Source organism: Sorex araneus, chromosome 3, assembly GCF_027595985.1.
Source record: "Sorex araneus isolate mSorAra2 chromosome 3, mSorAra2.pri, whole genome shotgun sequence".
NCBI classification, from domain to species: Eukaryota; Metazoa; Chordata; class Mammalia; order Eulipotyphla; family Soricidae; genus Sorex; species Sorex araneus.
In genome coordinates, this window is record NC_073304.1 from 165,511,525 (window position 1) to 165,535,023 (window position 23,499).

At 45.9% G+C, this 23,499-nt stretch overlaps 2 protein-coding genes, 1 non-coding gene and 1 pseudogene across 6 annotated transcripts in view; all 4 read left to right on the top strand.

Moving 5' to 3' along the window:
- The window catches only part of DIXDC1 (DIX domain containing 1), an 86,488-nt gene extending 75,727 nt beyond the window's left edge, over positions 1-10,761 (top strand). For all 4 annotated transcript variants that reach the window (XM_055130337.1, XM_004604687.2, XM_055130338.1 and 1 more), the window contains 3 exons: positions 1,365-1,470; positions 3,951-4,059; positions 6,692-10,761. In XM_055130337.1, coding sequence (XP_054986312.1) covers positions 1,365-1,470; positions 3,951-4,059; positions 6,692-6,772 — 296 coding nt within the window. In that variant the 3' untranslated portion in view covers positions 6,773-10,761. The remainder of the gene's footprint in view (positions 1-1,364; positions 1,471-3,950; positions 4,060-6,691) is intronic.
- On the top strand, positions 10,023-10,121 carry LOC129403905 (U6 spliceosomal RNA; annotated as a pseudogene).
- Positions 10,162-10,265, top strand: LOC129403897 (U6 spliceosomal RNA). The gene has a single exon (XR_008629545.1). It is a non-coding gene; the product is annotated as a U6 spliceosomal RNA (small nuclear RNA).
- A 5,620-nt stretch (positions 10,762-16,381) lies between the features above and the next one.
- The window catches only part of DLAT (dihydrolipoamide S-acetyltransferase), a 32,459-nt gene continuing 25,341 nt past the window's right edge, over positions 16,382-23,499 (top strand). The window contains exons 1-5 of the mRNA XM_055133817.1: positions 16,382-16,764; positions 17,161-17,262; positions 17,931-18,055; positions 18,212-18,365; positions 20,081-20,207. Coding sequence (XP_054989792.1) covers positions 16,486-16,764; positions 17,161-17,262; positions 17,931-18,055; positions 18,212-18,365; positions 20,081-20,207 — 787 coding nt within the window. The 5' untranslated portion in view covers positions 16,382-16,485. The remainder of the gene's footprint in view (positions 16,765-17,160; positions 17,263-17,930; positions 18,056-18,211; positions 18,366-20,080; positions 20,208-23,499) is intronic.

Consider the following 23,499-nt stretch of genomic DNA (forward strand, 5'->3'; position numbering starts at 1 on the left):
CCAAGGGCTTCACTCTCACAGTCCCATTTAGTCCCCTTTATTTGATGTTTTTGTTTGTTCGGGGGCTATTTCCTAATGGCGTTCAGGACACCAGGTGATGGCAGGGATCAAAATTGGATTCCCACAGATATAGAATGACTGCATTCATTTGTGGTATGCAAAAACTATAGTAGAAGTCTTCATATTTATGGCCAGAAAAAACAGGTTAGGAGGACTGGTCAATGGTTGGAATGATCCACAAGTGTGTGTGTGGGGCTGAGGGTAGGTAAGATAGAGAAGAGACCGCTGTGACAATAATAGCTGGGAATGATCAAGCTGGACAAGATCTGAGGGTTAAATGTAGGTAAGGGATATTCTTGATAACCTTTCAGGATCAATATTGCAATACAAAATGCCCAAAAGGGGAATGGAGGGAGGGAGGGGAGAGAGAGAGAGAGAGAGAGAGAGAGAGAGAGAGAGAGAGAGAGAGAGAGAGAGAGAGAGAGAGAGAAAGAGAAAGAGAAAGAAGAAAATCAAAAGCGCAGGTAGGGGCTGATGGGAGGGAACCTGGGGACACTGGTGCTGGGAAATGTACACTGGTAGAGGGATGGTTGTTGGAACACTATGACCGAAATCCAATCATGAACAGCTTTGTGATGGTCTATCTCACAGTGATTCAATAAAAAAGTTAAAAAATATTGGGCTCCCATATACAAAGTGTTTACTCTGGCTAGCACCTTGAGTCATCTACTTCTGCCCATCATCGACTCTCGTTTATGTGTACTTTCATTGTTTTGTTTTGGAGGCACACATGGCCATGCTTGGGGCTAATCTGGCTCAGTACTCAGGAATTATTCCTGGCTCAGTGCTCAGCGATTATTCCTGCAGTGCTGGGGTGGAACCCACATTCTCCCACGAGGAAGGGATGTGCTTTGTGGCTGAGCCACCTCTTCTGACTGGTCTTATAGCATTTAGGCTGGAGACACGGGGCCTCTTGGAATTGGGGGCATTTCTGGAGTTATTTGCTCCCGTTCATTTCTCTTTCCATGAGTTGCTTGAGCCTTCTCTCTCACTGAGCCTCCATCATCCAGTTGTGCTCAGCATCTGTGGCTCTTGCTGTGTCCACCCAGCCCTGGCCAGGCTTCCTGGACCTCTCTGGGTTCTTGGCTACAGTGCTTGGCTGGACTGTCGCAATTCTGTGCAAGTACCTGGAATGGGTGAGAACTGACGGTCCCTGTGCTGATATCAGTGTGCGAAGCACGTGGCATTTGGCAAAGGGACGGAAGTGGTGTGGTAACCGTGGGTGGTTGCACTCCCCTGGGGCATACTGAACAGCTGGAGTGAGGGGGGCAGTGCCAGTGTCCTGACCACAGCGTCTCTTGCAGAGCTGCCTCACTCCCAGAGCGCCCCGGCCGTCAGCAGCACCTGCACAAAAGTGCTCTACTTCACCGACCGCTCCCTCACGCCCTTCATGGTCAACATACCAAAGCGGTGAGATTCTAAGCCATTTTGATTTCTTTATTGAATTTCAATTTGTGTGTGTGTGTGTGAAGCCAAATAGTTTTGACTGAATGAAACTTACTTAGATGTGAGGGAGAGAAAGAGAGGAAATACATGTTTGAGAGAACACAGACCTCCCTAGAGTGGAAAAAGCTAAGAGACATGCAGACGAGATGTATTCCCAAAGGGGAACATGGCCTTGAAGAGCAAGCTCCTCTTCCTTTCTTTAAAACATGGGGCTGGAGAAACTGAGGTCTGGCATGCTTTGGGCCCAAGTTCAGGTTAGATCTCTGGTGCCACTTAGTTCCCTGACAGCATCACTGAGCACACGGCCCCTCCCCTCACCCAAGCATAGAGCTGGCGGTAGTTCCCACAGTCCCCCATCTTATCCCTCTCAAAAGGGACAGAAACCTTCAGAACTGCCCATCTGATGAGCTGAGAAAGCCGTGCAGTGTACGAGGGGCACGGGTAGTACCTTAGAGTTGCAGCCTTACTGTACCCAACCACTTCATACGAGACAAGTCATCCTCTGCTAGGTTCACCACAAGAGTCGTCTTCCTGTGCCCGTAACTATACAGATAGACTCAGGTTAGCTAAAATTGTTGTGCTTTCTGAGTGCTTTTTGGTTTGTTTGTTTTTGGTCTGCACTGGCAGTACTCAGGGCTTACTCCTGACTCCGCACTCAGGAATCACTCCTGCCAGGCTCAGAGAACTGTATGTGGTGCTGGAGATTGAACCTGGGTCAGCTGTGTGCAAGGCAAGTGCCTTGCCCGCTGTACTATCTCTCCAGCCCCTGAGGTAGTTGTTTGTTTGTTTTTTATACAGGCATCTCTATAAAGTGTTTGGGCCTGCCCTAGAAACTCAGCCCAGTACTGGATGCTGCAGGCTACCAGGGCAAAACTGGGGAGTGAGCTAGGGGGTGTGTGCTACATGTATATATGCAAAGCAGCAAGGCATGTGCTCACTGCTTCCAGCTATCTTCCTGGTCTGAGGTCCTTTTTCTTTTTTTTTAAAGCAAGATAGTTTCTATTGAAATTTGTTTAGAAAGATACAAGGGGGAAAAAAAGAGAGAAGTATGACATGGGCTTCTCCAGAATGAAAAAAAAGCAAGCAAGCAAGGTATGTGTTCGAAGGAGACATGGGTTTGAAAAGCAAACCCAAGTAGGTCTTTTTTTTTTTTTTTTTTTGCTGTTTGGGTCACACCCAGCGATGCACAGGGGTTACTCCTGGCTCTGCACTCAGGAATCACCCCTGGTGGTGCTCAGGGGACCATATGGGTTGCTGGGAATCGAACCCGGGTCGACCGTGTGCAAGGCAAACGCCCTACCCACTGTGCTATTGCTCCAGCCCCCAAGTAGGTCTTATTTAAGTGCCCCCAAATAGATCCTATACAATGCCGGACCCATTACTCCTCGATAGTTGTTCTCTTCCTCACTTAGCTGACCTCTTGAGGTTTCATGTGAAAAACCTTTAAACCCATGTCAGAGTGACGATACAGCGAATGGCGCTCTTGCTTTGCAATTGTCCAATCCAGGTTCAATTTCTGGCACTCCAGGTGGGTCCCCTGAGCTCTCCAGGAGTGCTCCCTGAGCACAGGGCCAGGAGTAAACCCTGAGCACATCCAGGTGTGACCCCCAAACCAGTCAAACATACACAAAGACCCTTCAAACCCTTGCTTAATACACGCCCTCCTCAAGAAAACATTTTTTTTTTGCTTTTTTTTTTTTTGTTGGGGTCACACTCAGTGATGCTCAGGGGTTACTCATGGCTTTGCACTCAGAAATTACTCCTGGCAATGCTTGGGGGACCATATGGGATGCCGGGGATCAAACCCGGGTCGGCCGCGTGCAAGGCAAACGCCCTACCCACTGTGCTATCGCTCCGGCCCCACAAGAAAACATTTTTAAATAAAAGAGAAGCACCCTACCCTCCAGTGGTGTTTAGGGCCATCAGGGCTGTACCCAGCAGAGTTAAGGGGGAGGAATGGGCAGTTCTGGGGATTGGACTCAGGACCTTGAACTTACTAGACCTATGTTTCACCATGACCCAAAGAAATGAAGCTTTGCAGGATTCTTAAACTTGGGAATCACTGTTGAGAGAGGGGACAGGATCTCCCTGTATGGGCACCGTATGGGGTGCGGGGGATTAAACCCAGGTCTGCCTCACGTAAGGGAAGTGCCCTGTTCTCTGTGCTATCTCTCAGAACCCAGCGAGAAGTAATTCGACTGCTGCTGCAATATAAGTGTTTTAAATCCCCAGATCACCCCATAGGAAAGGTCATTTCCTCCCCTGTGGGGTGACCAGCTTCCTCAGAGGTGGTTTTAGGTTTTGCTGGATTGTCAGCGCAGTGAGCTGCGAAGGCCATGCGCTATCTGCCTAGTCGCTGCCAGGGGCCTGCTTTGGGGTAACTTCTTATCTCTCTAACCTATTGCTAAAGAGTCGATTTGAGGGCTTTGCTATTCCTGTTACAGATTGGGGGAGGTGACCTTGAAGGATTTCAAAGCAGCCATTGACCGGGAAGGGAATCACCGGTACCACTTCAAAGCTCTGGATCCTGAGTTTGGCACTGTCAAAGAGGAGGTACAGATCCCCCTGGGGAGTGTGGGTGATGGTCCCTGAATTGCTATCTGAAAGTACCTGTGTTCTCTAACAGGTTAGAGGGATTTCCCAGGGATTCAGGTCAGGGAGTGGCCCAAGAAGTTGATGGTGTTTTTAGTTCAGGGTCAACTGTTTTCACCAGGGTTAGAATTTTTTTTAATTTTTCTTTTTGGGTCACACCCAGCGATGCTTAGGGGTTATTTCTAGCTCTGCACTCAGGAATTACTCCTGGCGGTGCTTAGGGGACCATATGGGATGCTGGGAATCAAATCCTGGTCGGCCGAGTGCAAGGCAAACACCCTACCCGCTGTGCTATCGCTCCAGCCTCCTGGGTTAGAAATTTTAATTAAAAAAAAAAAAAAGAAAAAAAGGTGTGGGGTGGAGCACGGAGTGGGCTGGGGATGTGGCCTTGCATGCATGAGACCTGGGTTCAATCCCAGATAATGCAAAACAAACAAAACCTCATGGGACCATAGAGACAGTGCTGAGGCCTGTAGTGCAAGTGTGTGTATGGGAGCCCTGAGTCCTACCGTGGCACACTATATTGCCCCTGGGCACCTCCAGATATAGTCTCCAAACTAGTAAATAGAAAAAGACAGGTTTCTGAGCCAAGGGTGGAGCTCAGATGGGGAGCACATATTTACCATGTGAGAAACTCTGGGTTCTATCCTGTAGCCTCCTGCTTGCCCCCCTCAGATGACCCTTGCTCACTGCCTCCTCCCCAGCAACACTAGGTATGACCACTCCAATAAAAGGGAAAAAAAAAGGGAAAAGGTTTTTTTTTTCTTTTTGGGTCACACCTGGCGATGCTCAGGGGTTACTCCTGGCTTTTGCACTCAGGAATTACTCCTGGCGGTGCTCAGGGGACCATATGGGATGCTGGAAATCGAACCTGGGTTGGCTGCGTGCAAGGCAAATGCCCTACCCACTGTGCTATCGCTCCAGCCCCCAAGTTTTATTTTGTTATGGAAAATAGCATCAGTTTGAACAAAAGTTAGCTTTTAAGTTTCGTTCATATTCGTAGGCCATAATTTTTTCCTCTTTTTTTTTTGAGAGGGCTAAAGCCATTAGTACTCAGGGCTTTCCCCTTGGCTCTGTTTTCAGGGATCACTCCTGGCAGGGCTTGGGGGACAATATGGAGTGCCAGAATCAAACCCTGATCGGCTGCTTAAAAGGCAAGCGCCATACCCACTATACCATCGCTCCAGGCCTTTGTAGCCAGATAAACTTTCTCTTTTATATGAAGCATAAAGCAGAGATGACTCTGTGGAACTGTGGTGGAAATTCTCCAGATAATGAAAGCAAGTAACTTCTGAAAAATCATCTTCTTATTCTGAACTTCTTGACCACTTTGCTTTATAGTTCCTCTGCTAGAAATTTGAGGGGCTGGAGCACCGGATAGTAAAGTGGGAAGGGCCTTTGCTTTGCACGTGGCCAACCCAGGCTTAATCCTTGGTGTTCTGTATTGTCTCCCCTCGCCTTCCAGGAGTGATCCCTGAGCACGGAGCTAGTCTTGAGCATCACTGGATATGGGCCCCAAACAAAACAAAACACAACAAAAGTCTTTGGGGGACTAGTCCTGCAAGTTCCTTATGGTAACAGATGCAAAATGTTGCAAAGCCATGGGCTGGAGTGATAGTACATTGGGCGGGGCACTAACTTTGCACATAAACTGACCCACGTTCAATTCACCATTTATGATCCCCCAAGCACCTCCTAGAGTGATCCCTGAGCACTCAGGAGTAAGCCCTTAGTACCACCAGGTGTGGCCTGCAAACAAACAAAAAATCTCTAAAGCCATTTTGTTTTGTTAAGATTTCTCCTGCGGGCCCGGGGAAGGGGGGGCGGGGGGGAGGCTAGAGTGATAGCACAGCGGGTAGGGCATTTGCCTTGCACGTGGTCGACTCGGGTTCAATTCCCAACATCCCGTATGCTCCCCCGAGCACTTCCAGGAGTAATTCGTGAGTGCATGAGCCAGAAGTAACCCCTGTGCATCGCTGGGTGTGACCCAAAAAGAAAAAAAAATTCTTCTCAGCTAAAATGTTTTAATAACCCTGTCTTCTTAGTGGCACAGGAAATGGAAGAATGAGAAGAATTGCATGCCAGCATATTAAGATTGGTCATGCTTGCCCTTTCTTTAAAGTGCCCTGAGACCCTGATTTCCCCCTTTTTCATTTAGGTATTTGCAGTTGTTGTGGGGGCCACTCCCAGCAGTGCTGGGGCAAGGCACGAGGTGCCAGGCGTATAGCCCAGGGCCTCGCACCTGGAAGCCATGTCTTGTAGCACTTGAGTCACACTTGACCTCCTCTGTCTCTCTTTTTGCAGTTGCTTATACTTCTGTTTCTTCTAAGAAGGCCAAAAGTGCTCTGTCATTACTGACTTATTAATTTATATAAATTTCTGTGAGCAAAGAAGTATTAGGATGCTTTAACCATCCCATAGATTGTAGACATAAAATTAATGCATACACACCCACAAAATATACTTTTTTAAAAAACTTACTACAACTGTAGGGACAAAGCCAAAGAAACATGTTTTTTATTTTTCCCTTCCTTGATCTTTTTATGAGATGCTGTATCTTACTCTTCTCTTCCCATCATGGCTTTTTCTCTAGGTTTTCCACGATGACGATGCCATCCCTGGATGGGAAGGGAAAATCGTAGCCTGGGTGGAGGAGGACCACGGCGAGAATTAAACTGAGTGTCAGGTGAAAGACTTTCGGAATTTGACTCTCCCTGGCTGCTCGACTCAGGAAAGGACTGAAACCAGGAAACACTACGAAGTTTCTAGTTCATGCTGCCAAAAGAGAAGCTTCTCCAAGGGTAACAGCGAGAGGCCAGTCCTGTTTGTGTGCCTGGCACATGTGGTCCTTAAAATCCCTGTCCAAATGGAGACCCTGGCTTCCTCTGCAGTTCCTCGTTGTGGGAACACAGTGTTTCATTCTGCTCTGAGGATAACAAACCCAAGGCCTTAAGCAACGGGAATGGGCCATTCAGCTCCGGTTAGGCGCATGGCTGCTAGGACCTGGAAACTGGGAATCAGAGGCGTCGCCGCTGCGTGTTACAGTATTACTTGGCCTAGATGGTTGCAGCGGTCCCGGTGTTTGTATTCGAAGACAAGGCACGGGTAACCCGTTTTCCCGCTTCTTCGCTGCTGCTGCAAATGCATCAAGGGGAAGCCCGCTCCTCAGCCATCTTTCTGGACTGGTCGTGGATGGTGCACTATCTTGGACTGGCTGGAAAACATCTGCCTCACATGTGCTATCCTTGGCCAAAAACACAATGAAGTTAGACCTTGGGCTGCCTCTGGTGTCTTAACTGGTTCTGCAACTTGTCCTTGAGCCCGAGAGGACATATTTCATGTACTGCTAGTTTTCTCTGGGGACTCTTTTAACTGGAGCCTTTTTAAACACTCTAACTGATGAACTTTGTATTTGAAAGGAATGAGGAGTTTAAAAAGCTCCTCAAGAATCCAGGCGGGTGTGGAACGGTGCTGCTATCCATATCTTCTTGACTTTCTTTCTTTCCCTTAGGACTTAGTTTCTCTCTTGTTGTCTCCTTTGCACTCAGAAGGGAGGCCGATCATTAATTTCAGTATTTGTGATTTTTTTTTTTTTAAACCCAGCATGAGTTAACTGGTCTGTGCCTCCTTGTTTCAAGGCCAGAGTGTTTTGGTTTTTGCTTTTTCCCATTACCTTGAGTCTAGGCTGATTCTTTGGGGCACGATAGAAACCAGGGAGCATGGAGCCTGAGTTGTGAATGGCAGGGCTGATTCTGGGTGAAAAAAAAAAAATAACAAACCTAGAATATTTCCTTATGTGCGGCATTGTTAAGTGTAGTAGCTTAAAAAAAAAAAAGTGAATTGCCAGCAATTATCTAGTAACTTGGGTTTTCTCGTTCATTCACCAAGCACCATCAGCCATTTTACACAGAGATACAACCATCGAATTTAAGTATGTATGGTACACACATTTTCCAAAGCAGCCTGCCTGTGATCGCCAATGTACACTGCCAACCTGAGGAGTTAGACAGACTAAATCTGGGTCCCTGACCGGTCTGTCTAGTTCATCGCCCGGTTCAGCCATTTCCAGTAGACGACTGGCACTCTGAAGAGGACATTTCATTGTTTTCTATGGATCTGTCTTTCTAAAATAGTTCATGTTTGGAGAATTCTTTTGTACTCATTTGCTTTTTTTGTCTGAGAACCATGTCTATTTTTATAACTTGAGTGTGAGTTCTGTATATTCTCACATTCTGTATACTCTCTCCATTTTCTAGAGAACCCAGTGGCTTTTTTACAGGCTCTTCTTACCAGCCCTTGTGGTTTCAGAACAGCTTTATTTTATTAAGAGTATATTAATGATAACTAACTCCAGTTCCAATTCTACCTGCCATTTTAGGAGTGGAGGTGGTTTTAATGTAAAATTGAATTGATGGCTCATCTTGTAGACAAGAGTTCAAAAGACAGCTAATATGGTCCGTGTAAGTTAACCTGGTTTTCTCCTAACCATAGAATGATTTCTCATTGGAAAAGACCGGAAAAGTGTGGGAAAGTCAGTCTAAGGCAAGAAGAATTCATTATGGAAGCAAACAGAAGAAAACAGCATATTCTCAGGTTCTTTTTCCCCAGGAAGCCTGGAGGAAAAAGTCCTTGAGTCACCAATTTCTCTGTTGCATGTGAATTTTAGTGTTTTGCTATAAAACAGCATGAGGGTTATCAGGCCAAAATCCATTATTGTATTTCCCATTTTGATCAGTTTTTTACTTGTCAAGATTTTTATCTGTTTCAGCCAACAGTCGTTAACCATTATGTGCAATTTAACTTCTCAGAAAAAATTAAATCAGAAAAATGTCAAAGTCCTCAAACTGATTTGTCTTGCTACTCCTTTGTGTTTGGAAGAAGAGTCACATGGCTGTTGCATGCATAGAAAGCTGAAGTCGAGATCAGGAGAGGAAAGGAGGCCATTTTTTCCCTTCAGCTTTTAAATCTCCTGTGTCACAGGTAATGACTAAGTACCCTAGTTGCAGGTTATTACTCCGCTAATTCTTGTGTAAAATGTCCAGATTGTAAAGGCTGAGAAGATTTCTGAGGAGAAGTGTGCAATGATACATTCTGATCTTAAAAAATCTGATTTCTGGGACCGGAGTGATAATACAGCAGGCAGGATGTTAGCCAACGTGGGTTTGATACCCGGCATCCCATATGTTCTCTTGAGCACCGCCAGGAGTAATTCCTAAGTACAAAGTCAGGAGTATCTCCAGATGTCACCCAAACACAACAAAACAACAAAAAAATGTGTTTTAGATGCTGCATTGGCTACACCACAGCGAGCCTCTTAGAGTACTGCCCCCTAGTGACATTTATGTGGGATGGTGCCTGTAGAACCCTGTGGCACTGAAGCTCTTTGGAACTAGAATGTTGAAACAAAATAAAATCTAGTGGGTTAATGAAACAAATGGCCCTCTCATCAAAATTAATTTAGCATAAAGCTCAGTTCCTAAAAAACGCCTTCATTTATAAATCGAGGTGAGTGGTATAGTGCTCGTACAGCGGACAGGGTGCTTGTCTTGCACGCGACCAACCCAGCATCCCATATAGTCTGCTGAGCCTGTCCAGAGTGATCTCTGAGTGCAGAGCTAGGAGTAAGCCCTGAGCACTGCTGGTTGTGGACCCCAAACAAAACAAAGTACTGAGGATGGGGCTGGAGAGGACTCAACAGACCGAGAGCTTGTTTTACACGCAGGAGGTCTAGGTTCGATCCCCGGCACCAACCTATTCCAGGGCATCTCTGGGAGTGACTCTCAAGCACTGCTGGGTGTGTCCAATCTCTTCCAACTCTCCCACTTCTGGACATTCAAAACAACAAAATAACTAATTGAGGACTGTTCTCACTCAGTTTCTTAAATTAACTACAATCGGAACACTTTATAGTTAGTACCTAGCGCTAACTTTGGCAGGACATTACACTAAAATTGGAATAATAAAGATTAGCATGGTGCCTGCGGGAAGGTGACATGCAAATTTGCGAAGCATTCCATATTTTTAATAAAAACCTTTTGTCAAAAAAATAAAAATAAAAAATAATCCATACCTAGAATATTTGGACTAAACTAAAATTGAGATAATAGAGACTAGCATGGTCCCTGCGGAAAGGTGACATACAAATTTGCGAAGCATTCCATATTTTTTATAAAAACCTTTTGTCAAAAAAATTAAAATAAAAAACAATCCATACTTAGCATATTTCAACTAAACTTGGTCATGGCAGTTTACTGACCAACCTCATAACCCTTTTTGACCAATAGCTGCAAATTGAGGAAAATATCTCTATTTTATGCTCTACATCATATCCAAGAGGACTCTAATTTAGGTCATAATTATTTTCATTTCCACCCTCAAACATGATTGCACACTCCTATTATGTGAATTTATGTAAGAGGTATGGTTTGTTTGAAATACATATATATGTAAAATTATATTTTCTTAGAAACATGAATGTTTGCAACCATTGCTTTCAAAGAGATTACTGCCATGTCTTCTAGTCTCCCTTTTACAATGTTTTCATGAGGATTTACTAGAGGCTTGTGATTATCGAAATGATAACCACTTTTAACTGCCTGTATGTGCCAGATTTTTGAACTAAACGAAAACACAAACTGAATAAAATGGAGTTTGCAAACTGAATACCATAAGTCATTTTCATTTGTGTTTACTGATGGATATTAATCAATGAAGCAGTTAACCTTTAGTGAAAGTAAATTTCCTCAAGTGATCTCCCTGGTAGCATGTTTGCTTATTGCATAGACAGTACAGATAAGAAAGTTCATTGCTCCAGATAGTTTACTAATTGGTATTTCCAATGCAAACATAAAATGGGTTGTTATTCACAGAGAATTCATTGACTTAGCACTTATTTTATTTAGCTACTAATTTTTTTTGGTTTTGATACAACTACCTGCTATACAACTCAAAGCTTTTTTTTTTTTTTTTTTTTTTTTTACTCTTTTATTGTCCTTCGCCCCTCTTGGAGAGCTCAGCAAGCTACCAAGAGTTATCTCGCCCACACGGCAGAACCTGGCAAGCTACCCATGGCGTATTCCATATGCCAAAAACAGTAACAAGTCTCACAATGGAGATGTTACTGGTGCCCGCTTGAGCAAATGGATGAGCAACGGGATGACAGTGATACAGTGACTTTTTAATTGAAGAATCACTGTGAGATGGACCCTTACTAAGCTGTTCATGATTAGATTTCAGTCATACAGATTCCAACGTTCATCCCTCCACCAGTGTACATTTCCCAGCACCATTGTCCCTAGGTTCCCTCCCATCTCAAAGCTTACACATGATTCTGTGCTCAGGGATCAGTCCTGGAAGTGCTTGGGGGACCATGTGCAAGAAAAAAAAATTGCCGTAAATAGTCTCTTATATGAAAGCAAAGAAACATTAACGAGAGTTTCAGAAGTGTCATATTTGTTTTTTTGACCACACTGGGCCGTGCTCATGATTTACTCAGGCTCTTTGCTCAGGGATCACTTCTGGTGAGCTTGGGGGACCATATGGGTTGCTGAGGATCCAACCCAGGTTGGCTGTGTGTGTGCCAGGCAAGCGCCTTACCCCCTGTACTTATCTCTCTGGCTCCAGAAATATGTTGTTTAAAAGAACCAGAATCCCCAAGTTAGTTTGAAAGCTGTTTCCCTAAAACTTAAGGCCTTTAGCATTTTTATTGAAATGGTTTTTATATATGTCAATTTTTAGTCCTGAGTGTTTTCCAATTACATATTTTCATTTACTAATTGCCATCCAGCTTAATAGGATTATCCTATCATTGTATGCTAAATGTGTCACTGTCATCCTGTTGCTCATTGATTTGTTTGAGCGGACACCAGTAACGTCTCTCATTGAGAGACTTATTGTTACTGTTTTTGACATATCCAATATGCACGGGTAGCTTGCCAGGCTCTGCCGCGCGGGCTTGATACTCTTGGTAGCTTGCCGGGCTCTCCGAGAGGGGCGGAGGAATCAAACTCGGATCGGCCCATGAAAGGCGAACGCCCAATCGCTGTGCTATCACTCCAGCCCGCTAAATGTGTAAAGACCTTAATTAAAATCTTCCTCTGCTGTCAATCCATTGTATATCAGTAGTATTAGTCTATAAGTCTTACTATATCAAATATTAGTCTCGGTTCCCCATTTCCTTAAATTTTTTAATCCAAATTGGGTTTTTTCAAGTATGTTCTCCGTGAACTGATCTGACAAACCTAAGCATTCCTGGCTACCTCTGGCATAAACAGAATCACTTTCAGACTGTTTGACATGTACCCTCCTATAATGACCATACTCACCAAAAGTATTTAAGGGGCTGTGGTCCTTCCAGGTGTAAGGCCCAGGATTTGATCCTTTAAAATGTAAACTTGCAGGGGGCTGGAGCGATAGCACAGTGGGTAGGGCGTTTGCCTTGCACGCGGCCGACCTGGGTTCAATTCCCAGCATCCCATATGGTCCCCTGAGCACCGCCAGGAGTGATTCCTGAGTACAGAGCCAGGAGTAATCCCTGAGCATCGCCGGGTGTGACCCAAAAAGCAAAAAAAAAAAGTAAACTTGCAGCCGCTGGAGATATGTGAAACCCTTTGTTCATTCCTTGGCACCACACAAAAAAGTTCGCTATGCTTTGAGAAAAAGTGAAACAAGGTGGAGCTGCAGTTTAGTATGTACAGCAGGTAAAGTGCTTGCCTTGCATGTGTCTGAACCGGGTTTGATCCCCAGCACCCTTATATAGTCCTCTGAACCTGCCAGGGAGATCCCTGAGCGCAGAGCCAAAAGTAAGCCAGAGCACAGCTGGGTGTGACCCCAAAATCAGAAAGGGAAAAAAAAATAAAACTTAAGAGAACAGCACAGCAAACTAAAGTGAATTAAAATCTAGTTAATAAATTCAAATAAAGTAAAAATAGTATCAGATTTTAGTCAGTTCTAAGTCCTTAAAGGAATTTTAATTTGGGGCCAGAGAGATAGCATAGCAGGCAGGGTGCTTATCTTTTTTTTTATTTATTTATTTATTTATTTTTTTTTAAGTTTTTGGGTCACACCTGGCGATGCACAGGGGTTATTCCTGGCTCTGCACTCAGGAATTACTCCTGGCAGTGCTCAGGGTAACATATGGGATGCTGGGATTTGAACTTGGGTTGGCCGAGTGCAAGGCAAACGCCTTACCCGCTATGCTATCGCTCCAGCCCCGGCAGGGTGCTTATCTTGCACAAGGCTGACCTGGGTTTGATCCCTGGCAGTTCATATGGTCCCATAAGCCCCATCAGGATTGATTCCTGAACACAGAGCCAGGAATGAGCCCTGAACACTGCTGGGTGTGGATTTCCGACCCACTCCCCCCCACCCCAACACACAGAAGAAATGTTGTTTTGGATCCACACCTGTCATTGCTCAGGGCTTACTCCTGGCATTGTGCTATTGTGCTCAGGGACTATATGGGGTTGGGGGAGGGCGGGTCAAACCCGGGTTGGTCATGGCTGCTATACTATAGCTCTGGCCCTTCCAATTATCGATTTCTTATAATTATTTACGTTATTCCAGCTGCAGAAATCACTGATATTAACGCCCAGTGATTTCTGAGCATTATTTTTTGGTGGTGTTGGTTGGGGGGTCAGGGTTGGGGCGCTGTATTGGTGGGTGTTTGCAAAGAAATCTTTGTGAATTTTATTCCCTTAGTGAAAAAAATCCCTCTCGGAGAGCCTGGAAGCTACTGAGAGTATCTCGCCTGCACATCAGTACCCGTGATGTATTCGATATGCCAAAAACAGTAATAACAAGTCTCACAATGGAGGCGTTACTATGTCCGCTCGAGCAAATCGATGAACAACAGGATAGTGCTACAGTGCAGCTGCAGAATATTTCTACTTTATATGATAACTGCTCTCATTTCTATATACTTTTCTATTAAATTCAAATATTTTGCCTGCTTATTATTCTATTAGGCAGATAGGTCTGCTTAATCTATTCCTTATTTCTAGTTGTTTTTCCAATTTTGCTGTAAAACTATTATTTCCCTCTGGGGAAAAAATATAGACTGCACAAACAGCAGTGCTTAAGGGGAAGAGGCCTGGTGGCTGCTGGTGGCTCTTTTCTAGATGGGTGGGCCTAGGGGTTGTGTGGTCTGTGTTAGGTGTGTGCTGGGGAGCCACTAACCCTCTACCTAGAGGTGCAGTGGCCTGGCACATGCACGCCATGCCATCTCACCTGCGCTGTCTCCCCGACTCTCAACTGTCTTTTGAAGGTCATACAAATACTGGAAGAGAATTTTGGGGAAATATGTAAACTTTTGTTAGGATCTCTAAAACCAATATTCAGTGCCTCCAAAGAGTGTATCTGTTTTGCTGCAATTTCATCAGTAGTGCAGACTTTTGACAAGAGAAACTGTGCTTAATGGTGAAGCTTAGCACTCTTACTCAGTCCCTCCGGGGAAACAGCAAGAAATGGTTGCACAGGGTCCGTAAGACAGTCTCCCAGGGATTAAGTGGACAAGGCAAGAGGGCAATTAACAGCAGAGTTCCTTAGCGTCAGACAGGACAAAGCCCAAAAATAGCACCCGAGAAGAGCTGCTGCCGCCGCGTGGGAGAAAAGGTTCCTGGCAGGAGCAAAGAACAAGCTGTCAAGCCGTTCTGGGCAGTCCCAGGACCAGCGGCAGAACTGGTGGCTCCAGCAGTACTAAAGTCCAGGGGGACAGTGCTGGTCTGGAACTCCTGGCTGGCCACCAGCAGCAGGAGCAGCTCCAAAACGGTAGATCTTTTGACCTACCCAGGGAGGGAGGGTAGACAGGCCTGATCAGAGGAATAAACGGTGCTTGCCCGGCTTTGCTTTTTACAACTTATGTCAAGCATGTATGAAATAGGACATCCTGGCTGTTTTACGTTCCCCAATGTTTAATTAGTAGTGAGATTGTTCCTCTGCCTCTTTCCCTCTCTCCCCCTCCCTCCTTTAGTTTTTGGGCCACACCAGGCTGTGTACTACTCAGGGCTTCCTCCTGGCTCTGAGCTCCGGGATCACTCCTGGTGGGCAAACGCCTTACCCGCTGTACTACCGCACCCGTCTCTGAAGTGTTTTTTTTTTTCTTTTTGGGTCACACAGCGATGCTCCGGGGTTACTCCTGCCTCTGCACTCAGGAATTACTCCTGGCGGTGCTTGGGGAGACCATATGGGATGCCGAACTCGGGTTGGCAATACGCTTCTCCGCTGTATTACCGCTCCAGCCCCTGAATATGTTTTAAAATGTGTTTTTGGGTTCTTTTTTTTTTTTTTTCAAACATTTTCTGTCCAGTCATTCTCGGGTTCTTGATGTTCTCTGACCATCTGCACACTGTGGGACGGGAGCCATAAATACAGCCCGTGTTTCCTTCTAATGATCTCCTGCTTAGAAACAACAGTACTTTCATATTATAACAGGATGATATAACCCTAAAGTCGGACAGGGCTGGTTGGGCAGTGTCTTCCGTTCATTCAACACGTGCCTTTGGCTGCACTCTCGGATGCTCTGCCCACCTCCCAGAGTAACTGGCAGTCCTCCAGCTGAGCCGGGCGCACCAGAGCTCTTCCTTATTTACCGTAGGCCTCCTTCTTATTTATCGTAGGCCACACCCGGGGCTGGTTCGGGGCTGACTGCTGCCTCGGGTCACCCAGCCCCTAGGACCATGGCTCTTGACAGCTCAGGGAGTGGTTCGCGGCACGGGCGAGCTGGGTCAGCCGATCCCTTCCGTCAGCAGCCCGGTCGGGGGCAGCTGCGGAGCTCGAGCCCGTGTAAGAATGTACCTTGCTCTTGGCTGCCCTTCACGCCCGCCGGGCGGGGAAACCTGCTCCCGCCGGCTTCCGGTTGGGCCGCACACCTGAAATCGGATCTGGGCCAGCTGGGGCGGGTTCCCCCCCCCCCCCGCGAACCCCACGTTCGGCAGTGGGCGGGGATGGGGTGGGGAGTTCCCGGGAAGCCCGCGGCTCCCCGCCCTTTCCCCCTCCCCCCCGCTCCGGGCCGGCCTCGGGGCCCCGCGTTTCCGCGCCGCGCGGCCCCGCCCCTCAGCCCACCGGGTCGGGCCACTAGCTCGGCGCCGTCCCTTCAGGCTCCTCCCTTCGCCGACCCCGGGAAGTCTGGCTGCTCCCGGGCGGGCTCCGCAGGCCGCCTCCAGCCGCCCCCTCCCGCGCCCCGGCGTCGCGCCCGCCCTCCCGCGCGTCCTCCCCTCCCCTCCTCCCGCCGCGCGCTCTTGAGGGCCGCGCAGGGGGCGGGCCGCGGCGTGTGGGAGCGTTTTACGACAGCGCGCGGCGGGCGCGGCGTGGCTGACGGCAGCGCCGCGCTGCTCTTGGAGAGGTCACTCCGGAGACGCGTTGGTGTCGGGCTGTGGGGGCAGCGGCACGATGTGGCGCGTCTGTGCGCGGCGGGCCCAGCGTGCGGTTCCCGGGGCGGTGTTCTGGGCGCGGCGGGCCGCGCGCAAGGAGGGGCCCGGGGCTGCGTGCGCGACCTCGCGGGCCGGCCGGGTCCCGGCGGGCTGCCGCGGCGCGACCACCGGCCATGGCGGGGGCCGGGCCCTCAGTGGCTGGAGCCCCGGGGCGCGGGCCACGCCGCGGAATCGCTTCCTGCTGCAGCTCCTGGGGCCGCCGGGCCGCCGCGCGTACAGTCTCCCCCCGCATCAGAAGGTGAGCCCCCGAGCTGCCCTTCAGGGCGCCCCGTTATCCTTCAGCACCGGCCGCCCGGCTTCGGGAAACCTCCCCGCGCCGCCTCGGATTCTCCTCCCACTTCCCCGTATGTGTCATCGTCCAGGCACCGCCGGGCTCCGCGCTGACTCCTGGGCTTCCCTCCCCCGATCTGTGCCTTTGCAAGAGCCCTGGGGCCCCGGGTGGGTAGGTGGCCGACATCCGGTCTGGTGGCCCGGACTGGGGCTGGGAGGAGGAGAAAGCGGCAGCTGGGGTGCTCTCGGCAGTGCCCTGCGGGTGATGGAACGCAGTCGCCTGCATTCAATTAGGTTGAACTCAATGAATCGTTAAACCGGACCTCGAGTTTAAAGGGAGTGTTTTTCCGTTTTCCTCCTCCAGGTGCCATTGCCTTCCCTTTCCCCCACGATGCAGGCGGGCACCATAGCCCGGTGGGAAAAAAAGGAAGGGGAAAAAATCAACGAGGGTGAACTAATTGCAGAGGTAAGTAGCTTTATGTATAGAACTGAGTTAGGAGAAACTGGCTTAGCTTACCTGGCTGCACATGAACTTTTTTTTTTAGATGGGTTGCCATCCCATTGCTTGAAAGATTTCTATGTTTAGAGGGGGCACACCCAGCAGTGCCCAGGGCTTACTCCTGGCACTGTACTCAGGGATCACTCCTGGCAAGGCTGGGCGAGGGGGCCCATATGTGGTCCCACATTCAGGGATTGAACCCCACTTGGCCGCAAGCAAGGCAAGAGCCCAAGAGCTTTAACCCACTGTACTATCTCTCCGGCCCCAAGAAACTTACTTTTTACAAACCAATAGTAGGAACATTTCTGTTGTCGAAGATGCACGTGGATTTTTTTTTTTTTTTTTGCTTTTTGGGTCACACCTGGTGATGCACAGGGGTTACCCGTGGCAGTGCTCAGGGGACTATATGGGATGCTGGGATTCCAACGCGGGTTTCCAACGCGTGCAAGGCAAATGCCCTACCTGCTGTGCTAAGGCTCCAGCCCTGCTCGTGGATTTTAAACTAACATTGTTAAATTTGTTCTTTCAAATCCTTGTCGAGACTTCATCTTCACCTGTTGATCTGTGTGATTCTATATGCAGCCAATAGTTGATACTAGCAGTGTAAACCTAAGTGCCTGCATTTGTGTTGAAAGGTTGAAACTGATAAAGCCACTGTTGGATTTGAGAGCTTGGAGGAATGTTACATGGCAAAGATTCTTGTTCCTGAAGGTACCAGAGATGTTCCTGTTGGAGCAATCATCTGTATCACAGTTGAAAAGTGAGTCGTGTGCGCTGACAATTTGATTGGTACTTTGATGCGTAGTGTAGTATTTTAACCCATAATTGAGATAGTAGGAGTTACAAGCTTTATTTCTAGTGGAGCTGAACTGCTTTATAACCCCCCTTATATTTACGCATTCTTTCTCTTCCTTAGGCCTGAGGATATTGAGGCCTTTAAAAATTATACATTGGATTCCTCGGCAGCACCCACCCCACAAGCAGCCCCAGCACCAACCCCTGCTGTCGCTGCTTCGCCACCTACACCTTCTGCCCAGGCTCCTGGTAGCTCATATCCCACTCACATGCAGGTGAGGCTCAGCCTCTGAGTGTTTGCTCGAGATACTTTATTACTTACTCATTTCATTTTATGACTGTCACATCCTGGAAACTGCCACTAAATGGGACCAGCTCTTGAAAGTACATCTAAGTTAGCTTTTATTCCTAGTACTCCTGGCATGTGAATTTAACAGTTTCTTTGACCTTTATTGCTCAGTAGAGTGTACAGTTGAATTCTTGGAACTTCATTCAAAAATATGTTGAGTATGAGACTGTATCTGTTCCCTGAGTAGAGATTTTTATAAGATCAAAGTGTTACATAATGAGAGTTGCCATTTGATGTTTTTCTTTGATACTGTTTTCTAAGTGTGTGTGAAGTTTAGTTACAGTATTAATACATGAGAAAATTACCAGCATATAGTAGTATAGAATATGCATATAAAAAAGCAGGACAAAGCTGGAGGTAGTAAATAGTGTGGAATCTGTTAACAAAATCAGTTTTTTAAAAAAAACTAAAATTGTAATATAGTAGGGTTTTCCTATGTATATTTTATTTCAGATATTGGAAGTGTCCAGCTGTCACTTTCTAGAACTTCATTTAGTTTGTCGAAATTTCTGTATAGGGATCTTTTTCTTTGGTTATAGTATGTGTTATAAGGTTTGTTAACAGCTATTAATGATAAAGTTTTGCCTGGTGTGCAGTTTACACTTTTACTTACCAGCTATAAGCTGAAGATGACAAATTATGAACAGGAAAACCATCTTTTTAATCAAAATTCTAAGGAATTGTTTTGCTTCTTGCCCCTATCTTCCTGAGATATGATTAACTAAGTTGATATTTTTTCTCTCAGCATCCTATGATTCCATATGTAAGACTTTATTTGTAGAAGGCAACAAATGAAACTCATAACAACTAAATATTATGTATAGGAAAGCAATTTTCATTTAGAACAAGTGTCTAATGTTTGGCTATAATTGACTAGGGTAAGAATGATTTTTTTTTCCCTCTTTTGGAAAGCTATCTGGTAGAAAAGCTTCTTAATAGAAAAGTATTTCCTTTGACTAATAAAATAGATATTTAGACAGAGCACAATAAGATGTAAATTGGATTTGACTAATAAAATAGATATTTAGACAGAGCACAATAAGATGTAAATTGGATAGTTTGAACCAGGATCATTCTGTGAAACAAGAGCGTCTAACTTAAACTAAGTGTTAAGAAGGACTAGGGATATGGCTCAAAGGTAGAGCTTATATTTGCACATACAGCTCTGAGAAGGGTCCTGGGTTTGATTCCTAGTACCACATGCTAAGTGTTAAAAAACAAAAATTGAGAAGGTGCTTGGGGTGGGGGTGTCTTTCTTTCTCATTTTTGGTCAAACTTGATAGTGATGGTGACAACTCCCAGCTTGGTCCCCAGGGATTGCTCTTGTGGTGCTGGGGGACCATGTGCTATCAGGGTTCAGACCTGAATCTCCCACATGCAGAATGTACTCAGGCCATTGCTTTTAGCTTTGGGAGGTGGGTTGGGGTATCACTGGAACTGTAAAGCCAGAACTTTAAAGAATGTTTCAACTGGGAGGATACTGCTGAGACACAGAACTTTTGCTGTTAAAGGGGCATCAGGCAGTTGGGAATTTGAATTGTCATAGCCACTGTTATTCCATAAAACTGTTCAAGCTTGCCTGGGTGCTGTTGCGTCCAAGCTGTTCTAGTATTAAGCAATAACATGTGCTTGTTTCTACAGGTGCTTCTTCCTGCCCTCTCCCCCACAATGACCATGGGCACAGTTCAGAGATGGGAAAAAAAAGTGGGTGAGAAGCTAAGTGAAGGAGACTTACTGGCAGAGATAGAGACTGACAAGGCCACTATAGGTGAGAGTTCTTCAGCTTTTAATCGTTGAGGCATGATTATGGTTACCCTCATGGCCCTGCCCTGGAGCACTGCTGGGAGTGATTCCTGGTCACAGTGCCAGGAGTAAACCTTGACACTGCTGATGTGAACCCCAAACAAAACAATAAGGGAAGAAGATTGCTGTCTTACCTTGGATGATAGATACAAACGAAAAAAATTTAATTCTTAGGATTCATTTCCTGGAACAGAACATTTTATAACCAAAATGTGCATAGTTCGATATAATAATTTTGTACTGCATTCTCACTGATTCAAGGATATATTGATTCAAATTTTTTTTAGGCAGATTTTGCTTCTTAGCTTTATGAAAAACTGTATGATGACTGCCACTCCTGATCTGGATAATGGGTAAAAAAGAGGTAACAGGAGGAAAAACCTTTTTTACTTTTTTGTTTTTTTGTACCACACTGGCAGTGCTGAAGGCTACTCCCAGTTGTGCTAGAGAGCTGCTCCAGGTGGTGCTCTGGGGCCCATATGCATTGGATGTACTGGTAGGGATTCCTTTTTTTTTTTTTTTTGGCACTGGTAGGGATTGAACCTGGGCTGGGGGGAGTAAAGCAGGACCTCAGCTTGTTGAATTCTCTCTCCAGTCGGAAAACTGAGTGGTTGAATGGGGGAGGGAATGGGGCCACTCTCAGCAGTGCTCAGAACTTACTCCTGACTCAGTGCTCAGGGATCCCTTGTGGTGGTGCTTTGGGGACCGTATGTGGTGCTAGGGATCAAACTGGGGTCGGACACATGTAAAGCAGGTGCCTTAACTCTTGCACTATTTCTCAGGTCTTAGAACTTTTTGTAAAAAATTAAGGGCCACAACTGGCCATGATTGGGGGCCCAGGGTCACTTCCAGAGGCAGTTCTTGGGTGACTGTGCGGTAGTAGGGATCAAACTCAGACCTTCTTATACTGTTAAGTCATGTGCTTCACTGCTGATCTACATCCCTGGCCCTGGAGAAAATAATTCTCACTAGTGCACGTGGCCTGCTCCCACCTATGCTCAGGGGAACAGTACTGGGACTGAACCTAGCCTCCTGCATGCAAAACTCCTGCAATCTCTCTTGGCCTGAAAATAATGTGATGCAGAAAAATATGTAAAATGATTTTGAGGAAAAGTTGAAGCTAGGATTTAGACTCTTCTCATAGTTTGGGAATGATTTTTGGAAGTACATCTATGCATTACCAATTGTGTGTGTGTGTGTGTGTGTGTGTGTGTGTGTGTGTGTGTGTGTGTGTGTGTGTGTGTGTGTCTTAGGGATGAGAGCAAATTTCTCAAACACACATTCTCTTTCTCTCTGTATACATGTATATATACATCAGCATCATAGTACATCATACTCCTTTCTGTTTCAGGAAAGGTGAGTGGGTTTCTCCCAAGCAGTGCGTAAGAGATCCGGGGTCTTTTTTATCCAGCTGTGTGATATGGACAGTTCAATGTTTGAACTCAGAAGTGTGCTTCTACTTCGGCTTGGGGGCATAAGGGACATACCCAGAAGTGGATGGGTTCATGTCTTAAGGTTCTGGGTATTGGACTCAGGGTCCTTTGTACATCAGGTATGTGCTCCAGCACTTTGAGTTATCTCCCCAGCTCCTCCTGTCAGATTTTTTTCTTGCTTCTGTGAGGATCACACCTGGAAGTGCTCAGGGGCCACCAGGGTCACATGGGGGTGGGGTGAAATGGGGGCCTTTGCCAGGGATTGAGCCTAGGACTTCATGTAGCCAAGACGTGTGCCCCTACCTTCCTTCTTATGATTTGTATTTTTGCTCAGAAATAAAACCAACCTAAATACTCATTTGTTATGCTATTTATAGATATTTCTTCCCTGTCTAGTCCCAAGACGCAATGGGAGAAAGTAGACCTCCTTTGCAGTGATTGTTTGCAAGTCATTCTTTAAACTGATTCCTTGATGGCACTTTGGGACACAGGAGAACTTAAACAGGACCCTACTGTGTCTAAGGCACACCCTTTCCACTTCTATCAAAGCAATTCCTTTTTATCTTTCTGCCCATTGTGCTTTCCCATAGATTTCCATTTAGAAACTGGAGAAATAGTATAGGTGTTAAGACACTTAAACTTGCATGTGACTGACCCTGATTTTATCCCCAGCACCACATTGGATCTCCTGAGCACTATTGGGTCACCAACCCCTCCCCCCCTCCGAAAAAATTTTTTTTAGAAGACAGGATTCTGATAACTTGAATATCAAGTATTAATATAGAGACTGGTATTGAATTTTTAAAATTTATTTGATTTTTGGGCTACACTTGATGGTGTTCGGGGCTTCACCTTGCTCTGTGCTCAGGCATTACTCCTGATGGGGCTTCGTGGATTTTTTGGGGTGCCAGGGATTGAACTGGTTCAGCCACTTGCAAGGCAGATGCTCAATCCACTATTGTATCGCTCCAGCCCCAATATGGTATTGAATATTTTAGAGACTTGTACTGAATTGTCTGCAAATAAGTATTATCTGAACTGTTCAAACTTTTTGTGAGCTTGGAATATTTTCTTTCTAAATATTCCTTTTTTAAGTTACTATTGTTATAAATATTTTAACTACAATGTACATCTTACAGGGTTTCATACTTTACAAGGCTACAAATCAATGAATTGTTGGGAAGAAGAGATAGTTGAGAGGTTAAGGTGCTTGCCTTTCATGCAGCCAACACCAATTTGAACTCTGGTACAGCATATAGTGTTTGAGCACAGAGCCTAAAACCCAGGAAAATAAGAACAGTGCCATAAGTGGAACAGCCTTGCTTATACCACAGACATTTCTGAACAGTATTTATGGGATCTGCACAGGGATCTCTTATCCCTGTGCTCCAGTTAATTGTTCTTATATGTATATAAAAATTGATTCTGTCCCATTCAGTATATCTGGAGTGATGTAATAACAAGGCCATACAATCAAAGACTGTTCTAAGCGAATAGAAGATTAAGCTGTACTGCTATTTTTCACATTGAGTGGAATAGGAAATTCTCCCTGCAGTGTTCTACAAAATTAGAAGTTGTGATCTGGAGACTTATTCTTCCAAGTGTATGTTTGAGTCTGACAAATACAAATAAGCAACAGTAATAAAAATAGACAAAGTAATTACAAATAAAAATGTTTTCAACACCAGCTCTATTAATGGTGCTCCCTATAGAACAAGAAAAAATAAGAAGACATAAGTAGGAGATCTAATATTTCAGATGTCAAGTTATAGTTATCTTGTAAGATAATGAACTTATGGAGGGTACATTGAACTAGATTGATAG